The sequence below is a fragment of the Medicago truncatula genome, chromosome 8, assembly GCF_003473485.1.
Source record: "Medicago truncatula cultivar Jemalong A17 chromosome 8, MtrunA17r5.0-ANR, whole genome shotgun sequence".
In the NCBI taxonomy this organism is placed as follows: domain Eukaryota; kingdom Viridiplantae; phylum Streptophyta; class Magnoliopsida; order Fabales; family Fabaceae; genus Medicago; species Medicago truncatula.
The window spans coordinates 27,787,690-27,806,694 of NC_053049.1; the positions used below are offsets into that span (position 1 = coordinate 27,787,690).

The following is a 19,005-nucleotide window of genomic DNA, read 5'->3' on the forward strand; positions in this document are numbered from 1 at the left end:
TTTTAAGTTCGTTAAATTATTATTTTTTGCTAGATTATTAGAAATAATAAAAAAGAATATTGAGGTAGTAAAGTGTAGATTTTAACATAAGAGGGGAGGGGGATGTAATTCAAGCTTTTCTTAGGGGAGGGGAGTGAAATTTTTTCTATATATTTTGAATAAGAGGGGAGAGTAGTGTATATTTTAACTTAAGAGGGGAGGGGAGTGTAATTCAAGCATCTTTGAGAGGAGAGGAGTGTAATTTACTCTAATAAAAAACATTTACTTTTCTGCAATCAAGTCAAATTTTCAAACTCTCCCAATTTACTCGCTTTTAAATACTTTAATAACTTCTGTTATAGTAGCCTCGTTGAAACGAAAATCCTTACTACTTTATGACTTGAAAACAATTTGGTATACTTGTCAAATTAAGTCATCAAAATTTTAACGCCGTTGTCTGTAATTGTTGATAAAATATCAACGAGACAATTCTCTTTACTTGTTGATGTTATTATTAAGTAGTTTAGAATTTGTTTAGTTGTTACCCACCGGTAAAATAGGGTTATTTCTTTTTATTTTCATATTATAGTATAATCCTTTCTTTTATTTCTTTTAGTTTTTCGATTTTTTAGACTAACTTCTTTCATTCTTTTTCTTTTCCCATTTTTTTAGGTATGAGGATTAGTAATTTATTGTTATTAGTCGTTATTTTTAAGAGCAGTCTTTATTTTTCTAATTGAAAAATGAATAATAGATTTAGAGTAGTTTAAAATTAAAAGTAGTTTATTCCATAAAGAGTTTGTTAAATGATAAATAGTGGGAAACAAACAAACATGGCACATTATATATGAGGTTAGAGTACCTGAAAAGTAATTGGAAGATAAGCCTAGATATTCAAGTGAAGTCATGTTTGAGAGTGTTTGAGGTATGAGTCCAGACAACTTGTTCTTACCAAATTCCAATACTCTTAGCCGACGAAGGTTACCAATAGATTGGGGAATAAAACCATTAAAAAATTTAGCGTCAAGATACAAATATTGAAGTCGTGATAAGTCCCCTTATGTTGCAGGAATTTCCCCAACAAACTTGTTATAGCTGGTTTGAAGAATCTTTAATCGGCGCAAGCGACATAACTCTCTAAGAAACTGACCACCGAAGCTATTATTTTTAAGGTCAAGCATAACAAGGAATGACAAATTCCCTATGTTTGGGGAAACGGTACCTCTAAGACTCATGTCTCGGAGAATCAAACTATGGACTCTACCATGTCGCTCATCACAAGTTACACCAGCCCAAGTGCATACAGAAGAGGAGGTTGACCAATTATTAGCCAACATATCATAGGGGTCTGAAGTAATTAGGGATTTGAATGCTATAAGAGCATATAGATCTGTTGTGATGTTTTTTGTATTCGCAGTTAAGCAAGACACAAAACAATGTCGTGAGAGTGAAAAAAGAAAGAGGTGAGCTAGTAGATTAACCATTTTCCTTAGTACGTGTTTGGATAAGAGATGTGATGCATGCATGAGACTGATGGCTATGGGGATATTTATAGTGATTAAAAAATGAGCTTCCAACGATATTATTAATATCAACTTCCCAGTTTTTGTCATTTTGAATAAATAACGTTGGTTGGACTTGGTGATATATGCTTGATAGATAGATATTGGAATGATTTCTTTATCTTTGACAATACAATCTGGGAGGAACTATAAGTGACGGGGTTTCCAAATTTTATTTTATTTTATGGATCTTGATAAATAATGTTCTTCCAGCAAATTGTAAGGATTTTTAATTAAAAAGCGATTCTTTGAAAAAGTTTTTTATTTCAATTTCTGATGCATGTATTAAATGTAACATTTTCGTAAAAATTTAGTGTCTAAAGTTCTTAAAGGGTGTCCTAAAGACAATTGTTAACTTTTCCTTTATCTCACAATCTTATGTTAGATTAATTTTTAATAGGCTAAAATATGGTTTTGGTCCCTGCAAATATGTCTCGTTTTGGTTTTAGTTCCTGTAAAAAAATATTTGTTGTTTTTGGTCCCTGCAAATATGCCTTATTTTGGTTTTGGTCCCTGTCTCCACTTTTGTGATGATTTGCACACATGACACATGATGACTGAACTCATTTATTAGAGAAATAGTCCCTGCAAAATCTTTTGATTTTGAAAATAGTCCCTGCAAAATATTTTGTTTTTGAAAATAGTCCCTGCAGGGACTATTTCCAAAAATAAAATATTTTGCAAGGACAAAAAAACAACAATTTTTTTTTACAGGGACTAAAACCAAAACAAGACATATTTGCAGGGACCAAAACTATATTTTAGCCTTTTTAATATATATAGAATCCATATTGATTTTACCTACTAAAAAAATAATTATACGGGACTAATTTTTCAAACTTATATATTTATATGGACCGATGAGAAATGCTAACATGTATCTTTGGAGTACTTGTTAAAAAGATTAAAGTGGAAACTTTATATTAGGAATTGTGTAATCAACAAATTAAAACATTAAAATATAATGTTTTTCTACAAAAAATTTATCAATTATTTCTATTCTTTAATTCTTAACAAGTGTCCTTAGAGTATTTATTAGTATAACCCTATTAGTATTAGCGTGTATTTTGCTTCCTACTTTTTGACATTTTGAATAAATGTGTGATTCAGACAGAGATAGCGTTGGTTGGGGCTATATGGTTCAAGTCAATCAAGTCTAGCTAGATATATACTCCCTCCGGTCCTATTTATAAGAGAATTTTGGGTCAACAAAAGTTAATGTATCTAGTTAAAAATTCAGTCCAAATACATTCACTTTTGTTGACCTAAATTTCTCTTATAAATAGGATCGGAGGTAGTATATTGAAATAATTTCTTAACAAGTGTCCTTATGACATTCGTTAGCATAACCTTATTAATATTATCGTGTCTTTCACTTCTCAATTTTTGACATTTTGAATAAATGTGAGATTGAAAGACAGAGATAAGTTGGTTGGTTGGGGCTATATGGCTCAAGTCAACCATAAGTGAAGGGGTTTCCAATTTTTTAATGAGTATTACTACCGAATATCTTTAGACCACTTTTTTAAGATTTTTAATTAAAATTTTTATTTTTGAAAATATCTTATGCTTCAACTACTGATGCATTGAATACACATTTTTTTATACAAATTTATTATGTAAAGTCTTTAAAAAATGTCTTAAAGACACTCATTATCATTTCCTTTATTTTATTAGTATTATCTTAGTTGTCAATACAAACTCAAATAAATATACATGAAAAATCCATAAAAAAAATATACATGAAAGAAAAGCTTATATGGCTGCAATAATCTGAACAAACACCTATATACAAATCATTTGACTATTTCAAAATACAAATTGTTTAATTATTTTCTGTTTAACTTTTTTAAGAGAAGTGTTAGAAATTTCTTTTTAAGGGTTAATAGGTCTTTAATTACCTCCTGTAATATAGATCATTTATGGTTTTTCTCCTGTAAAATTTTTATTTTGATTCAACCCTTTGTAAAATATTTTTGTTTTGATTTACCCCCCTAATAGGCCAAACAAAAACCAATTTTATTTTATTTTTCAAGAAATTTTCATTTTTGTTTGGCATATTAGGGGGGTAAATCAAAACAAAAATATTTTACAGGGGGTAAATCAAAATAAACATTTTACAGTGGGAAAAACCGAAAAGACCTATATTACATGGGGTAAAGACCTATTAACCCTTTTTTTAACACTCTAAGATGTTCACTTTTTAATTTGGTGGAACTCATGTGATATTGTCTCACCATTTTATGTTAGACTAATTTTTAATATATAGAATCCATATTGATTTCACCAACTAAAAAATAAATAAGTATTAGAAAGAATGTTAGAAAAATAATTCTTTTAACATTTTCTATTTTTCAAGTGTTAAATATGTTTTTTTTATTTCTATAAATATTTTAAAAAATAATCAGTCCCTATTAATTAAAATCTTATTTTCAGTCTTAAAAAAAAATAAATTCGGTCAGCATTGTTTATGGACTTCAAGAAAATGTTATATGAACTGAAAAATATGATTTTACTATGTTAAATGGAAAAAATTTCGGTCAGCATATTGTTTATGGACTACAAGAAAACATATATAGTAGAATTTCTCCTATTGTAAAATGTAATAATGTCACCCAACTACACTCACCTCTTAGTTATGTCACCCAACAATTTCTTCGTTGACTGACTTCTAAAATGCAGTCTTACTTATTTTTCCGGTTGGATGTCTTGTCATTAGTGTGCACAAAATGTTTTCTTTCTTTCACTATTTGAGTGTTTTTCTCATAACATAATTTTAACTTGTTGAGGAAATTGCAATGGATGTGCTGCAAAATTTGAATCGTCTTTATGTTGGTGACTTGGATCAACAAATTACTAAATTAGAACATAGATACTTATGAAAATAAAGTTTGTCATGAGGCAACGGTTGAACGCATAACAGAACTTAAGATGAAGAGAAGTGTCTGCAATCTGCATGCTTCGTTTGACACGTGAGATGCTTTCATACATGAAAGATTCAGAAGCGACACAAACACGAACACACTTTTGATTAGAAGTGTTGATTCTTCAAAATAAATAAAGAAGCACTTGACATTACATTCTGTATAAGAATTTACCCCTTAAAATATACATAGGATTATCGGAAGACAAGTTAAAGTACAACTCCTGCACACAGTCCAAGCTAAGAAAACCCCTTATAGTATACTTTGCTACTCATATGAGGAATTGTTTAATGCAAAAGCCAGTATTCTTGCAACCAAGAATAAAAATAAATCCTTTCTCTCATCTTAATAGGTCACGGCGTCCGGCCTAGCAATTTCGGCATTTATACTGTATTATCTATAGAGTAAACTTATACAATTCTTGTTTCATCAAACCAATTTTAAGATGAATTCTCAACCAAAACTGAAAAACCTGCAATTATGCAGAAACTAGAATAGTCCAATGGTGAATGGACCAATATGCATTACAAATTTAGTGAATTTGGACATTTATTAGCGAATTTTTGTAAACGATGTCGGAGACAAAGGCCGGAACAACAATGCATGATATATCATCTTAGAGTTTAATTACTAGAAGAAATTGTTTTTTTCTAACATCCATTTTGCTTGTTGATTTTGGGAAAACAATGTATGATATATAATCTGTTTTTGTACTTTTGAGGCAGGATAATGATTTCAAGCTTAGGATCTGAAAGTTCATCTTCATCTTCATATATTTCCCTGTCTTGGGCCTTTAATATGTCTATGAACATCTTCATCATCATTCAATTAGCAACACCACATCTTGAAAATTATATTAGAGACATTTGAGAAACTTAAAGCTTCTCAAAACTATATTAGGGACATAAAGCTTAAGAAACTTGGTAAGAAAGGAAATATCATCTTCGTTTTTGTCTAAGTCGTCCCTTAGGCTTGTTAAAGTACAAAACAAAATTTGATCATATACAAGTCTCCAAATTCATGAAAAGCATGTCCAAAAATATTTTTATGCACAATTATGTAGCAACCTACTATGACAAAAAAGGCAGAAATATTCAACCAAAAAACTGATTAGAAAGTTCAGTAATATAAGATCTTTTCTTCCCATTCGTACACAATGAGTCAAGACCCTCACTACTCTCCTCCAAAGACTGCACCATTAATAAACTTCAAATTAAATTAAAAATAATAATAATAATAATAATTGAGAGGGTATACAATATATATGGATATAGTACACACGATTTACATGCTTCTGTGATGATCCTTATTCACTAGTTGATTTCTTTAAACGCAAAAGGAAATATATTAAGAAGATAATGTACTTCAATCTCATACAAAAACAGTTGAAAGGACCAACCAGAAGTAGCAAGACATCAATACAAAACAATATTGAAAACATCAAACACAAACATTACAAAAGGAAAAAAATTACATCAGTTTACAAATGAAAATAACTAGACTGCGTTTGCGCCAACAACCAAAGTCTTGATTTTGATTAGTGAAGCAATAACTTCTGCCATATTGATTCTTGCTTCAGGTGAATCTTCACAACAACTCAGAGCTAAACTAAAAATAGATGACATGTGAGTCAATATATCATCAATTTCGTCCCCAGTTATTTGGACTAAATTTGAATCCATGACCTCCATAATGGAATTAGGCAATGATCGACTGATCCATGTCTTCAAGCTTAGTTCTGCAACAAACATATCATCTATTGGCTTTCTCTTTGTAAAGATTTCCATTAGCATAATTCCATAGCTGTACACATCTCCTTTGACAGAAACAATTCCTCTAGAACCATACTCTGCATGTTAAGCCTAGTTATTACTAGTAATCAAATATTCTTAAAGTTAAGGCTTAGATCCATACAATGTACACATTATTTACTAATATAACATGTTGATGACTAATGTTTGTTGTAGATGTTTTTTGTTGACAAAATAAAATAGATTGGTTGGGACTGAAACATAAACAAGATAATGTTAAGAAGTAAAAGATAAGAAATGACCTGGTGCAAGATATCCAATAGTAGCCAAAGTTTGTGTATGAGTTTGAGATTGTCCTTCATCCATGAGCTTGGCAATACCAAAATCGCTAACATGTGCCACCATATTTTCATCCAACAAGACATTGGAAGGCTTTAGATCGCAATGAACCACAGGTATTGAAGAACCATGATGAAGATATTCCAATGCAGATGCAACATCTATCATTATATTTAACCTTTGTAAGAAATTTAGACAATAGTTATTTGAATATAACCATTTTTCTACACTTCCATTTGACATGAACTCCATCACCAATGATTTGAAATCAAGATTTGAGCAACTGCTGATAATCTTTACCAAATTCCGATGTCGTAGATTTCTCATCGCATTGCATTCTGCATCAAAGCTCTTTGATTTTGCCTCTGATTGCAAATCAATTACTTTAACGGCAATCATTTCACCATCAAGAAGCTTGCCCTGATAAACAGATCCAAATGCTCCCCTTCCAAGGAAATTACTCTCATTGAATCCATTTGTTGCTTGCACAAGTTCATAATATGATATTCTTCTTGGAGCTCCCAAAGTTGACAAACCCCTTCCAAGAGTATTTTCATTCTTTCTCGTTTTATTATGTTTTAAAACTATGATGCAAGCAACAACCAAAATGGCTGACACAACTATGGGAAGTATGTATTTCAATATAAGCTTTTTTTCCATTGACCATTTCTTAACTTGCTTACTACATGTAGGTACTTGGAAGTGAGGATCTCCGCAAAGTGCATCATTATGCATAAATGATTGAGCTGTGAAATTTTTGAAATGTCCATCATCAGGAATCTCTCCTTGTAATCTATTATATGAGAAGTTGATGTTTTGGAGATACACAAGTGATTCTAAGGATTTTGGAATAGCACCAGTTAACATATTTTGGGACAAGTCCAAAGAGATCAAGCTTATCATTTGACCAAGTGATTCAGGAATTGATCCATTCAGTTTATTATCTGCTAAGGAGAGCTTCTGCAATGTTTGTAAGGGACTGATGGTTGTTGGAATGTTGCTTGAAATCTGATTTCTTGATAGGTCTAATAGTATAATTGCTCTCAAATTCCCAATCTCAGGTGGCAGATTACCGATGAACGCATTAGAGGACAAATCTACCTGTAAGATATCTATGACACTCCAAAGAGAGGAAGGTATCTTAGAGTTCAGACTGTTAGATCCTATGTATAACCTTATAATAGAACTCATATTTCCCAAACATGTTGGTAAAACTCCAGAGAGCTTGTTATTGTTTAGATACAACTCACCCAAACTCTTCATTTCACAAAACTCTTCAATAAATGATCCTTGTAGTCCATTCTTGCTAAGACTCAAATGTTGAAGTTTCTGTAACCCTTTGACTGAACGAGGTATTGGTCCATTTATATTATTGTCATACATATCAAAAAATAGCAAGTTGCTCATGTTTCCAACTTCTAGGGGAATATAACCACCAATTCCACATGATTCTGCCCTGATGTATTCTGAAGTTATGTTTCCAATTGACTTAGGAAGATTGGGTATATGATTACCTGATAAGTCTAGATACTTCAAATATCTACAATTTGTCAAGGAAGTAAAGAATTGATGAGAATCATCTATTGTCAAATTGTTGTCATATATGAGAAAGAATTCAAGGAATCTTAAATTTCCAAAAGCAATATTGGGTAGAGTTCCACTGAATGCGTTGTCATACAATTGAAAATCAATCAGATTAGAAGAGTTGAATATGTTATTTGGAATATTTCCAACAAAATTGTTTTCATTCAAGTATAGATATTGCAAACTAGGAAGGCTATATCCCGTATTTGATGGAAGTGGGCCTGAGAGACTATTATGATCAACCACTAAAGCAGTGAGTGATGACATGTTCAAGATTTTGGAAGGAATAGATCCACTTAACCTATTGTTAAACAATAATAGTCGCTCAAGTTTATCAAGATAACCAATCTCCTTGGGAATCGTACCTGAAAATGGATAAGAAACAATGTTATTAATATTTTGGGAACACAAAGGGACAATAAACAGACCACCTTTTTCCTTCATTTTTTTTTGCATGCCGAGGTAGTGTATAATCATCTCATGTGATAAATAGGATTGGACTTTAATTTGGCATTTTTTAGAAAAGTAAAAAGAAATTAAATTTAAAGATAAAATAAAAAGGTAAAAAGCTAAATAGAAAAAATTTGTTTTGTCAATAAAAAATACAACAAATTTGTCTTTCATGAAATATCAAGAATACTTTTCAACAAAAATTTGTCTTTCGTGAAATATCAGGAACACTTTTCAACCGTTGTATATTTATTTTTACATTGGATGATGTTTGATTTTTTATTTATTAAAATGTGAAGAAAAAAACATGCACATGCTCCTTGATTATCTATTTGTGTGTTTGTTTAGCTATCTATTCACGTGTCTACAGTTAGAAATATATTAGAAATCATCATAAAGAAAGATTAGAATATAAAAATCTAAACATTATCAATAATAAAAAAATTATATTTAAGATATAAATTAAAACTTTGTCTGATATGTATCTGTCAAAATAGTCTATTTTTAGTAAAATGGTTAATTTTACAACAACAATAATTGAAAGTCGACATTTTATTAAAATTTATTCAAAATTATATATATGAGAAATAAGTTAACATCACATGTAAATCTATTCACAATTACATTAAATCTGTTAACATCACATGTAAAACACAAAAGTCACAAACTTTGAGGATAAAAAGTACTGATCAATGAAGAAAATAGGGCCAGTAATTGAATGATCGGTGATAATAGCAAACACAAAAAAAGTGTGTAAAATGTAATTGTGGGTGTGGCGGTGGTACCACGATTATATAGATGAGCTCGTTGTAACTGCTTTTGTGAAATCCGTTGGAGATTCTAGGATTTGGTTAGAGATTGGTTGGACGGCCAAGATCGGCTTAGGGTGGTGATTTTGTGCGATAGGGTGTGTAACTCCCTACTTCTATTAAAGCGATAAAACATGCGAATAAAACATATATTCAAGAAATAGATGCTACTTCTTCAACAACAATCTAAACAACATGCATATATAAATTTTCTCAACAGTCGCAGCGGATATAAATCATACATCTCAAAGTATACATGCCATGAGATCAAAATACATCATCATATCAATTCTCCAAATCCCGACAATTGGGCAAATCTTCACAACATAAACAAGTCCAGAATAAACAAACAATCTAGAATAATCATAAGTACATACATCCTAGATCATAGCCTACATTTAAGACTCCAAAAAACGATAACGGAGATAGCTCCCGCTATCCAAGCAATCACCAAGCACACCAAAAGCAAACTAATCTTGCACGCCGTCTACCCATTCATACAAACAGGTAGGCGGTCCATGACAGATCCACTGGGTAAGCTTCACATCAATCATAATCAACATAAACAAACATAAGCATTTAAGAATTCATGCATAGCACATATACATAAACATCCCTCCTATAATACTAGCATCACATGATTATTATCCCCCATTCCATACATTTCAAGCTTATAAGCAAGCAATCATCATCAAATGAATCACCACATCATATGTATATACATATACAATTCTCACCTCATTGTTATTACTAAAATAAATATCATCAATTAGATTCACCAAGTGTATAAGCACAAGCAAGTGAGACATGCAATTAGAGCATAGTTTAATCATTCACAACCATCAACAAACTTCACCAATGTACATATACACCAATCCATATAATCACAACATTCACCAAATGCACAATTCGACAAGTCACATATTCAATTATGACACAACTCGTCAACTATTCAAATGCATGCAATGTTCTAGACTCTTCTAGATGCATGCGGTACCGCCACCAACAACGTCTATGCCGTCACTCCATGATGCCAAATGCACATCATATGTAAGAGGACACCTCCTCTTACAATTCAACTATGTAAAAGTACACCTTTTACATTATCAACTTCAACAACAATTGCATTATCAAGTATTTACGTCCACACAATCAATCAAGTCATAATTCAATTAAGAATCATCACCACATTATCATCATTCATTTAATCACCAAAAAAATCACCATCACTTAACATATATGCATTCACCGACAATATCACAACCAATCAACACATATGTATTCACCAACAATATCACAACCAATCAACATATATGTATTCACCAACCAATCAACATATATGTATTAATCCACATCAACTATATCATATAGTTCAACAACATCATACTATTTCTCACAATCCAAGTAAAGGAGAAAATACAACATGTATTCGTTAAATCAACTTCAACTATATCCTATGGTTCAACAACTTCGCACAACTTATTATCATCCAAGTAAAGGAGGAAAATACAACGCCTTATGATAAACATCATATTCAACACTTAACAATTACCCACATATCTTCATTAATCACATAAAGCTATCCACATATCGTTTTCGACAAAGTCCGTATCAAGTGGCAAAACGGCCAACATTGATAATTTTCAAAGCAACGTAACTTATTCAAGTTTGAAAACCTACAATTCCATCTTAATAAATCATATAAGTATGAGCATAGGAAACTTACGAACTATCAATCATTAGTTCAAAGATTAGCCTAAGTTCGGTATGAGAAAATCCCAAGTTTACAGATTTCACAATCCCACCCGAAAATCAAGTTTGACATGATTAAGACATTGTACCAACTCCACAAGCATTGCCTAAGCCCATATGAAATATAGACCAAGCTTGCAACCCTTTTTGTTCACAAAATTCCAAGTTCCGACAATTTCCGAAGAAAAAAAACGAAGCGACATAAACTCAAGTTTCAAACCATATAGAAAATCTAAGTTTCAATAAAGCCAAGTTTGTTCCAGTAGAAAAGTAAGTGAAAACAGCAAAAGAACACTTCAAAATGATCTCTTAGGACCCCTACACGACCACCCCCAAGCAACCGGACACGGAACAACGTTCCCGTTGCCCTGTCCTAGGCGCCTGGCGCTAGAGGTGCAGCGCCTAGCGCTTAGCACTATTGAGGCTGCAAGACTTCAGTATCTTCGCCTTCATCAGAAACAGCTGAGAGCATCGATGTACAAGGGATTAACAAAGGCTGTTTTAAGGGGGGAACTGATCCAACTACATCTGGATAAACGAATTGTTCTACCATTGGCTTTTGTTGGTGGTGCACGATATATGATACTAAATTACCAAGATGCTATGGCTATTTGTGGTTGGGCGGATTATCCAAATTTATTTATAACATTCACATGCAACCACAAATGGCCTGAGCTGGTTGATTTTTTGAAGAGATACACCCTCAAGTCAGAGGATCGACCTTATTTAGTTACCCGAATATTCAAAATCAAATTGAATCAGTTGATAAAGGATATTAAGGAAGGGGATGTTTTTGGTAAAGTAAAGTCAGGTAAACCATGTTTGTTTGAAATTAATTATTTTCAATATTTTATCGTACCAGATTGTGTTTATTAGATTTTTTGTGGTATAATTTCTCACTTTAATATATGATTTCAACTATGTTGTAGTTATCTACACGATCGAGTTCCAAAAACGTGGACTCCCACATGCTCATATATTGGTGTTTCTACATCCTAGATTTAGAGATATTCAAGGTAGATACATCGATAAAATAATATCAGCTGAAATTGCCTGATAAAGAGAAAGAACCGGTGCTGTTTGATATCGTTTCTTCACTTATGATCCATGGTCCGTGCGGTCCTCAATACACAAGTTCTCCGTGTATCAAGAATGGGAAATGCACTAAACACTTTCCAAAGATATTTGTCGATCAGACTATTATTGATGCTGATGGATTTCCTGTTTACAGAAGGCGAAACAATGGGGTATATATTGAAAAAGGAAAATAATTCGTGGACAATAGGTATGTTGTTCCGTATAACAAGCACCTCCTCTTAAAGTGATATGCTCATATGAATATCGAGTGGTGCAATCAAACAAGGTCCATAAAATATCTTTTTAAATATGTGAACAAAGGCCATGATCGTGTGACAGTTACATTTTATAGCGGTGGTTATGGAAGGAATGATTACGACTGTGTTGATGAGATAACGTTGTACTACGATTGTCGGTATCTATCTGTTTGTGTAAGCCCTAGGGGCAAATAGTTTATGATAAACCTATCTTATGTATCATGACTTTTATTATTGAATAATATATGACACTCTTTATTATATTTAGATAATGTTAATAAAGTCCTTAGAATAGATAGTTCGTGTAATAATATATTAAGTGTGACTTAATCATGAGATTACATTATCTTAGAGAACGCTATTCTTAAAATGTATCCGTAGTCAAAGCTTTAATATGAATAAAGGATAATAATAAAGCGTCGAGACTATTATGTATGTAGACTGATGACTGCATCTCATGGGTCATAGATATGAGATATCAAGTCTATACATAGATATAAATATTAGGAGTAATATTTATATTGGATTGACCCACCGTGAGAATACTACATAGTAAGTTATGAAACTGTCATAAGATATTCTCACAATGATAATAATGTATATCACTCTTAGACCTGAAACCACTATGATCCCTAGATGTGGACTCAAGTGCTTTGTTGCCATTCTAACGTTGTCTGTAAAAGGATAATCATAGTGTTGGTTGATGGGCACTTGATGAATCATGCTAAGGGGCATGAGTGTCCTAGATGGGATTTGTCCCTCCTCATAAACAGGAGATATATCTTTAGGCCTCTTGATGAAATATGACTGTAAAACTGCATAGCCATGACGAACTAAGTCAATATGAGATATTGGACTTATTCGTTATTCAGTATATTTCGGAATCAAGAAATATAATTATTGATCTATACAAGGGTGACAATACATATGCCTTGAGATCAATAAAAGGTATCGAGACAAAGGAGTAATTGTACGCATGAATATTATCATGAAAGGTTTCGTCAGATCACTTGACATTCTTGTCACTTGGGTAGCAATGATGTGTTGCTAGATACCGCTCATTGTTTATAATATTAAATGTAAGATTTAATATTATTGCCAACGTGACTAGAACCTATAGGGTCACACACAAAGAACAGTCAAAAGAGAAATATATAAGTACGAATTATATAAGGGGTGCGTTTAGTAAATAATGGTAATTAGTTAGCAAAATTACTAAACTCGTTATTGGGCTTTGTGAAGTCCAATAGTGACTTCTGACTTGCATAGCACACAAGGAGTTCTATAAATAGAATCCTAGTGCTAAAGTTTGAGGTTACGCGTTTTGAAGAAACCCTAGCTCTCTGAGACTTCTGATTCCTTGGCTAGCACCGAGTTTTGGAGGAGCACTATTCGTGTGGACTTGCTAGAGGCTTTGCTGCTTGCTGCTTGCTTTGCTGTGATCGTGATTCCGGTTTCGAGTTCCAGCTTTCAGTTTTCGTTTTCACACTTCGAGGTAACAATCGAATCACTAATTCGTGTCTAATTCGTAATGATTTCCTTCACTATCTGCATGTGAAGCAGCATGGCGTATTTTTTCGTTTGATATAAATTTTAGAAGGCCATCTGTAGAACGGTTGAGTATCGATCTTGAGAATGAACAAGGTGTAGTATACAACGATAATGATGATCTTGAGGAGGTTATTGCTAATCCAATTATCCAAGCCACAAAGTTTTTGGCATGGTTTGATGCTAATTGAATATATCCCGAAGCTAGAAATCTAACATACAATCAGTTCCCTGGTAAGTTTGTTTAGAAAGCAAGGAGGCATTACTGGTCTCCGCGGAAGAGAGGGTATTTAGTAGGTAGAGTTCACTTTGTTCCGCCTGGTTCGGGTGAGATATTTTACTTGAGAACTTTGTTGATTATGTGAAAGGTCCGACGTCTTTTGAAGAAATAAAGACTGTAGGGCGAATTGTAAAAAAACTCATTTAAAGAAGCATGTTATGCAAGAGGATTGCTAGAGGATGACAAAGAATTTATAGATGCAATTTTTGAAGCAAGTCTTTGGGGCACTGGAACGTTTTTGCGGCATTTGTTTGTTACTTTATTGGTGTCACAACAAATATCTCGGTCGGATACTGTGTGGAATAGCACTTGGGAATGTTTAAGCAAAGATATTTTGCACTGGCAACAGAGGATTTTGCAGTTTCCAGGTATTTCACCAGGCAATTAATGCATTTATATTTTTCAATATATCTTATTATTCCTTCAAAATAACTTTAGCTTTTAATGGGAATGTAGATTTGGTATTAACTACTGACCAGCTAAAGACATACACCTTGGCTGAAATTGAGATATGCTTACAGTGTCATGGAGTTAGTATGGATGATTACCCTGAAATGCCAGCACCGGATAGGGAAATTTATGTCAACAATGACGGTTGAACAAAAACAAGTGTATGATACAATCATGAATAGAGTAGACGACAAGAAACCTGGTCTTTTTTTCTTATATGGTTATGGTGGAACCGGGAAGACATATATTTGGAGATCATTAGTGGAAACAATTAGATCAAGGGGTGAAATTGTTATAGTAGTCGCTTCAAGTGGTATCGCAGCTTTGCTCATTCCTGGAGGTAGAACTGCACATTCACGGTTTAACATTCCTATAGTTATTCATGAATCATTATCGTGCACTATAACTCAGGACAGTGATCTTGCAACATTAATAGCCAGAGCAAAGTTGATCATATGTGATGAAGCAACAATACAATGCTTCATAAGCACTGCTTTGAAGCTGTTGATCATGCATTCAGGGACGTTCTACGAACCTATAATAATGGCCGATTGGATATCCCCTTTGGAGGAAAAGTAGTTGTTTTGGGCAAAGATTTTCGCCAGATACTTCCAGTCATACCTAAAGGAACAAGACAATAAGTTGTTCATGGCACTATAAATTCTTCATCTCTTTGGGATTTTTGTGAGGTACTTACACTAACCACAAACATGCGGCTTTTATCTAGAGGCAATGCTACCGACATTGCAGAGATAAGGGCATTTTCTGCATACTCCGGAATTTTTGAACACGATAACTGCTTATGGACTTCCAGCTCATAAGTTGAGGTTGAAAGTGGGTGTTCCTGTTATGTTATTGAGAAACATCAACCAAAATTTAGGCCTCTGCAATGGAACATGTTTAATAATTACAAGGATGGGAACATATGTCTTGGAGGCAAAGGTTATATCAGGAAGCAACATCAATCAGAAAGTTTTTATTCCAAGGTTGTCATTGGTTCCATCTGATAAGAAGATCCCATTCAATTTTCAACGGCGACAGTTTCCGTTGGCTCTTTCTTTTGCTATGACTATTAACAAGAGTTAAGGTCAGTCGTTGAGTCAGGTTGGACTTTATCTCCCCCATTCCGTTTTTTCTCATGGTCAGTTGTATATTGCTATGTCTCGAGTTATTTCAAGAAAGGGATTGAAGATATTGTTGCTTGATGAGGATGGAACCACCGTCTGCTGACCGGGCAGCGGAACCCCCGGCTAATCTGCGTAGGATGATCATATGTCAAATTTTAATTTAATTTATTTAATTATAAGGAATAATTAATAATAATAAAAGTGTGTTTGTTATTATTATTATCATGTGAATGATTATGGCCTTAGTCCTTTTATTTTATTTCGTTTGGATATTAAAATACGGCCTGCGTGTCGTGCCTTTCTCTTATATCTCTATTGTACATTCTCTTCTCATCCACTCCCTCGTATGTAAAATGAGTTTTCTTCATATGTAATGTAAATAGAATACAAAGGAGGTAATAGGGCTCAAGACGTAAGGATAGTCCTGGAAGTCAAACTTGGAGAAGCAAGGTCGTTTCTAGGATTAGTTTAGATTCTCTCATTGGCTTGAGAGAGTCATAGCGTTAGGATGGCCAGAATCATGTCACTTTTATTTTGTATAAATGTTATGCATGTTTTGATTGGAGTGCGAATATATATGATATATAAGCCGTGGTGAGGTGAGATCAAATTTAATAAAAATCCTTCAATTCAAAATATTAAGTTTAAAGCTTTCCAAATGTTTAACACCCTTCAAGACTAATATCAAATATGTGGGTTTTGCCTCCGTGAAGCGCATATTCTATACTAGTAAGTTGCGGTGCGGTAATCCAATTTACCCAAGTGTTATTCTTTTGGGTCAAACTTAAGTAAATTAATTTTAATAAGATTAGAATAAATTTAGAAGCTATAATTGGACGACTTCTATATCATAGATTTGAATAAAGAGTTATTCACCCAATTGATTTGAAAGTTGTATAGGATACAATTGGAAATGTTCCTACCTAAATAGCTGAGTTTTCAGTATAGCCCCCGTTGACTTAAAACAAGGTGAAATAAGGATTTCAATCCACTAGAAAATCTTCCAACGGGATTTTCCGAGTCAAGTGTTTGAAGGTCATTTGATTTGAGTAAAATAGTGGGAGCGTATTTAATTAAAGACCAAATTAAATATATTTTCATGATACTTATTTTGCACATTTTAAATTGTAGATGGCCAATAACGCTTCAACCAACGATTTGCGATCCCTCATCGAAAAAGAAAAATTGACTGAAACAAATTTTTTAGACTGGTTCCGTAACATGAGGATTGTCCTCACCCACGAAAAATGGCATCTCCTATTTCTAAATGTTAACCCGTGAGACATTATTAACCCTAAATTTAACCTAATTTTTTCGTGTGACTTTACTATATTAACTCTATATTTAATTTATGCAAAATGGCATCTCTTATTTTTAAATGTTAACCCGCGACGCAATATTAACCCTAAATTTAACCTAATTTTTTCGTGTGACTTTACTATATTAACCCTATATTTAATTTATGCAAAATGTCATATCTTATTTCTAAATGTTAATCCGTGACGCAATATTAACCCTAGATTTAACCTATTTTTTCGCGTGATTTTACTATATTAACCCTAGATTTAATTTATGCAAAATGTCAGCTCTAATTTTAACCTAGTTTTTCCCTCCACACTTTTACATTTAATGTTTATCTAAGGTCAAATAATAACCTTAGATAATCACGACATAAAAAAATTCTTCGAAAGAAAAGATGTTAAAACAATGAAACATTGTGATTCATCATAAAATATGTATGAGCTGATTTAGAGATCATATAATCAGTTTATGAGATTAGGAATTGACATAATGTTTAGGATGATAACAATTGGAACCAAAAAGGAATCAATATGTCTGAATTATGATTACATATTATCCAAAAATAATATTAAAAAATAAAAGAAAAGGTTCCCAATGTGAATTGAAGAGAGATACTTGTGAAATAAATTGTCGAGAAATAGTTTTTGAAGTAGCATTCAACAACTTTTGGTCAAAGCTCATTCCATTTAATTTTATGCATTAAAAAAAGTACATTTTTTAGTAAGTAGTTAATTGATATTGTATTTGGTCTAACTTGTCCTTAAAATTTTAGAGAAGTTTGTCAAACGATACATTAATCTCCCACAACGGCAATGTAGAAGCAACTGAATTTGGGAGAAAATAATTTAAAAATAGTTTAAAATATAAAAATTGGAAAATAATTTAAAAATAGTTTAAAATATAAAAATTGGAAAATAATTAAAAGTTATTAAAAATATAAAAATTAGGAAATAATTTAAAAATTGATTCGGGGCAAAAATGGAAATTTATAGGCCAACCTTAAAAATAAAAAAAAACTCAACCAATTTTGTAATTTACCAAATTGCCCCTCTTAAGGGCAAAATGGTAAAATCAATGGACATTAACTTTTATATTAGTATTAGTATATAGATTTACATTTAATACCATGTCCTATATTATCAATCAATTATTACACCTCTCTTTGAACTACACCACTTATTATGTAATTGACCCTAAAACTTTATTAGTTCAATGGACCAAATAAAATTTATTATCCATCCCGTCCCTTAAACTTGATTTTTCCATAAGATGCCTTCTTTATCTGGATAGTAATTGTAGAATATAATGACAATCGAGTGTCATTTACTACTACAAATTTGTGTCTCATTAAAACTATATAACTATTTGGTTGAGTAAATAGTCAATTTTCCCTGAAATTGTAAGTTTCGTCAATTATCCCATGAAATTAACAAAACTTCAATTATCCGTTGAAATTGCATAACGTTAATCAATTTACCCCTCCGTCAAATTTTTCTGTTAATTGTTTACGGTTATGATCAAATACCCCTTTGAAATTTTGCACTTATGTGCAAAATGCCCCCTAAACTTAAAAATTTTGCACTTGGTTTAATTGTCTACCGTTGCAAAACAAGTATCCAACCGTTGGGTGTTTATGGCCATCAATATATATCATTGATTGTGATATGAGAAGGTGGCAACGGTAATGTGTGGAAATTCTTCCAGTGTGTGGCCACCATATATATATAAAAGACGTACGGAAACAATGGGGAGCAGATAAGTTGTCAAAAATCAAGTTCATTATTTTATATTTTATTCTCAATTATGTTGGGCAT

At 32.5% G+C, this 19,005-nt stretch overlaps 1 protein-coding gene and 1 pseudogene across 1 annotated transcript in view; both read right to left on the minus strand.

Moving 5' to 3' along the window:
- Positions 1-251: 251 nt before the first annotated feature.
- On the minus strand, positions 252-1,464 carry LOC25502847 (LRR receptor-like serine/threonine-protein kinase EFR; annotated as a pseudogene).
- A 4,497-nt stretch (positions 1,465-5,961) lies between these two features.
- Positions 5,962-19,005, minus strand: part of LOC25502853 (probable LRR receptor-like serine/threonine-protein kinase At3g47570) — a 31,528-nt gene continuing 18,484 nt past the window's right edge. The window contains exons 2-3 of the mRNA XM_039829090.1: positions 6,519-8,504; positions 5,962-6,314 (exon numbers count right to left, since the gene is read on the minus strand). Of these exons, the coding sequence (XP_039685024.1) occupies positions 5,962-6,314; positions 6,519-8,504 (2,339 nt within the window). The remainder of the gene's footprint in view (positions 6,315-6,518; positions 8,505-19,005) is intronic.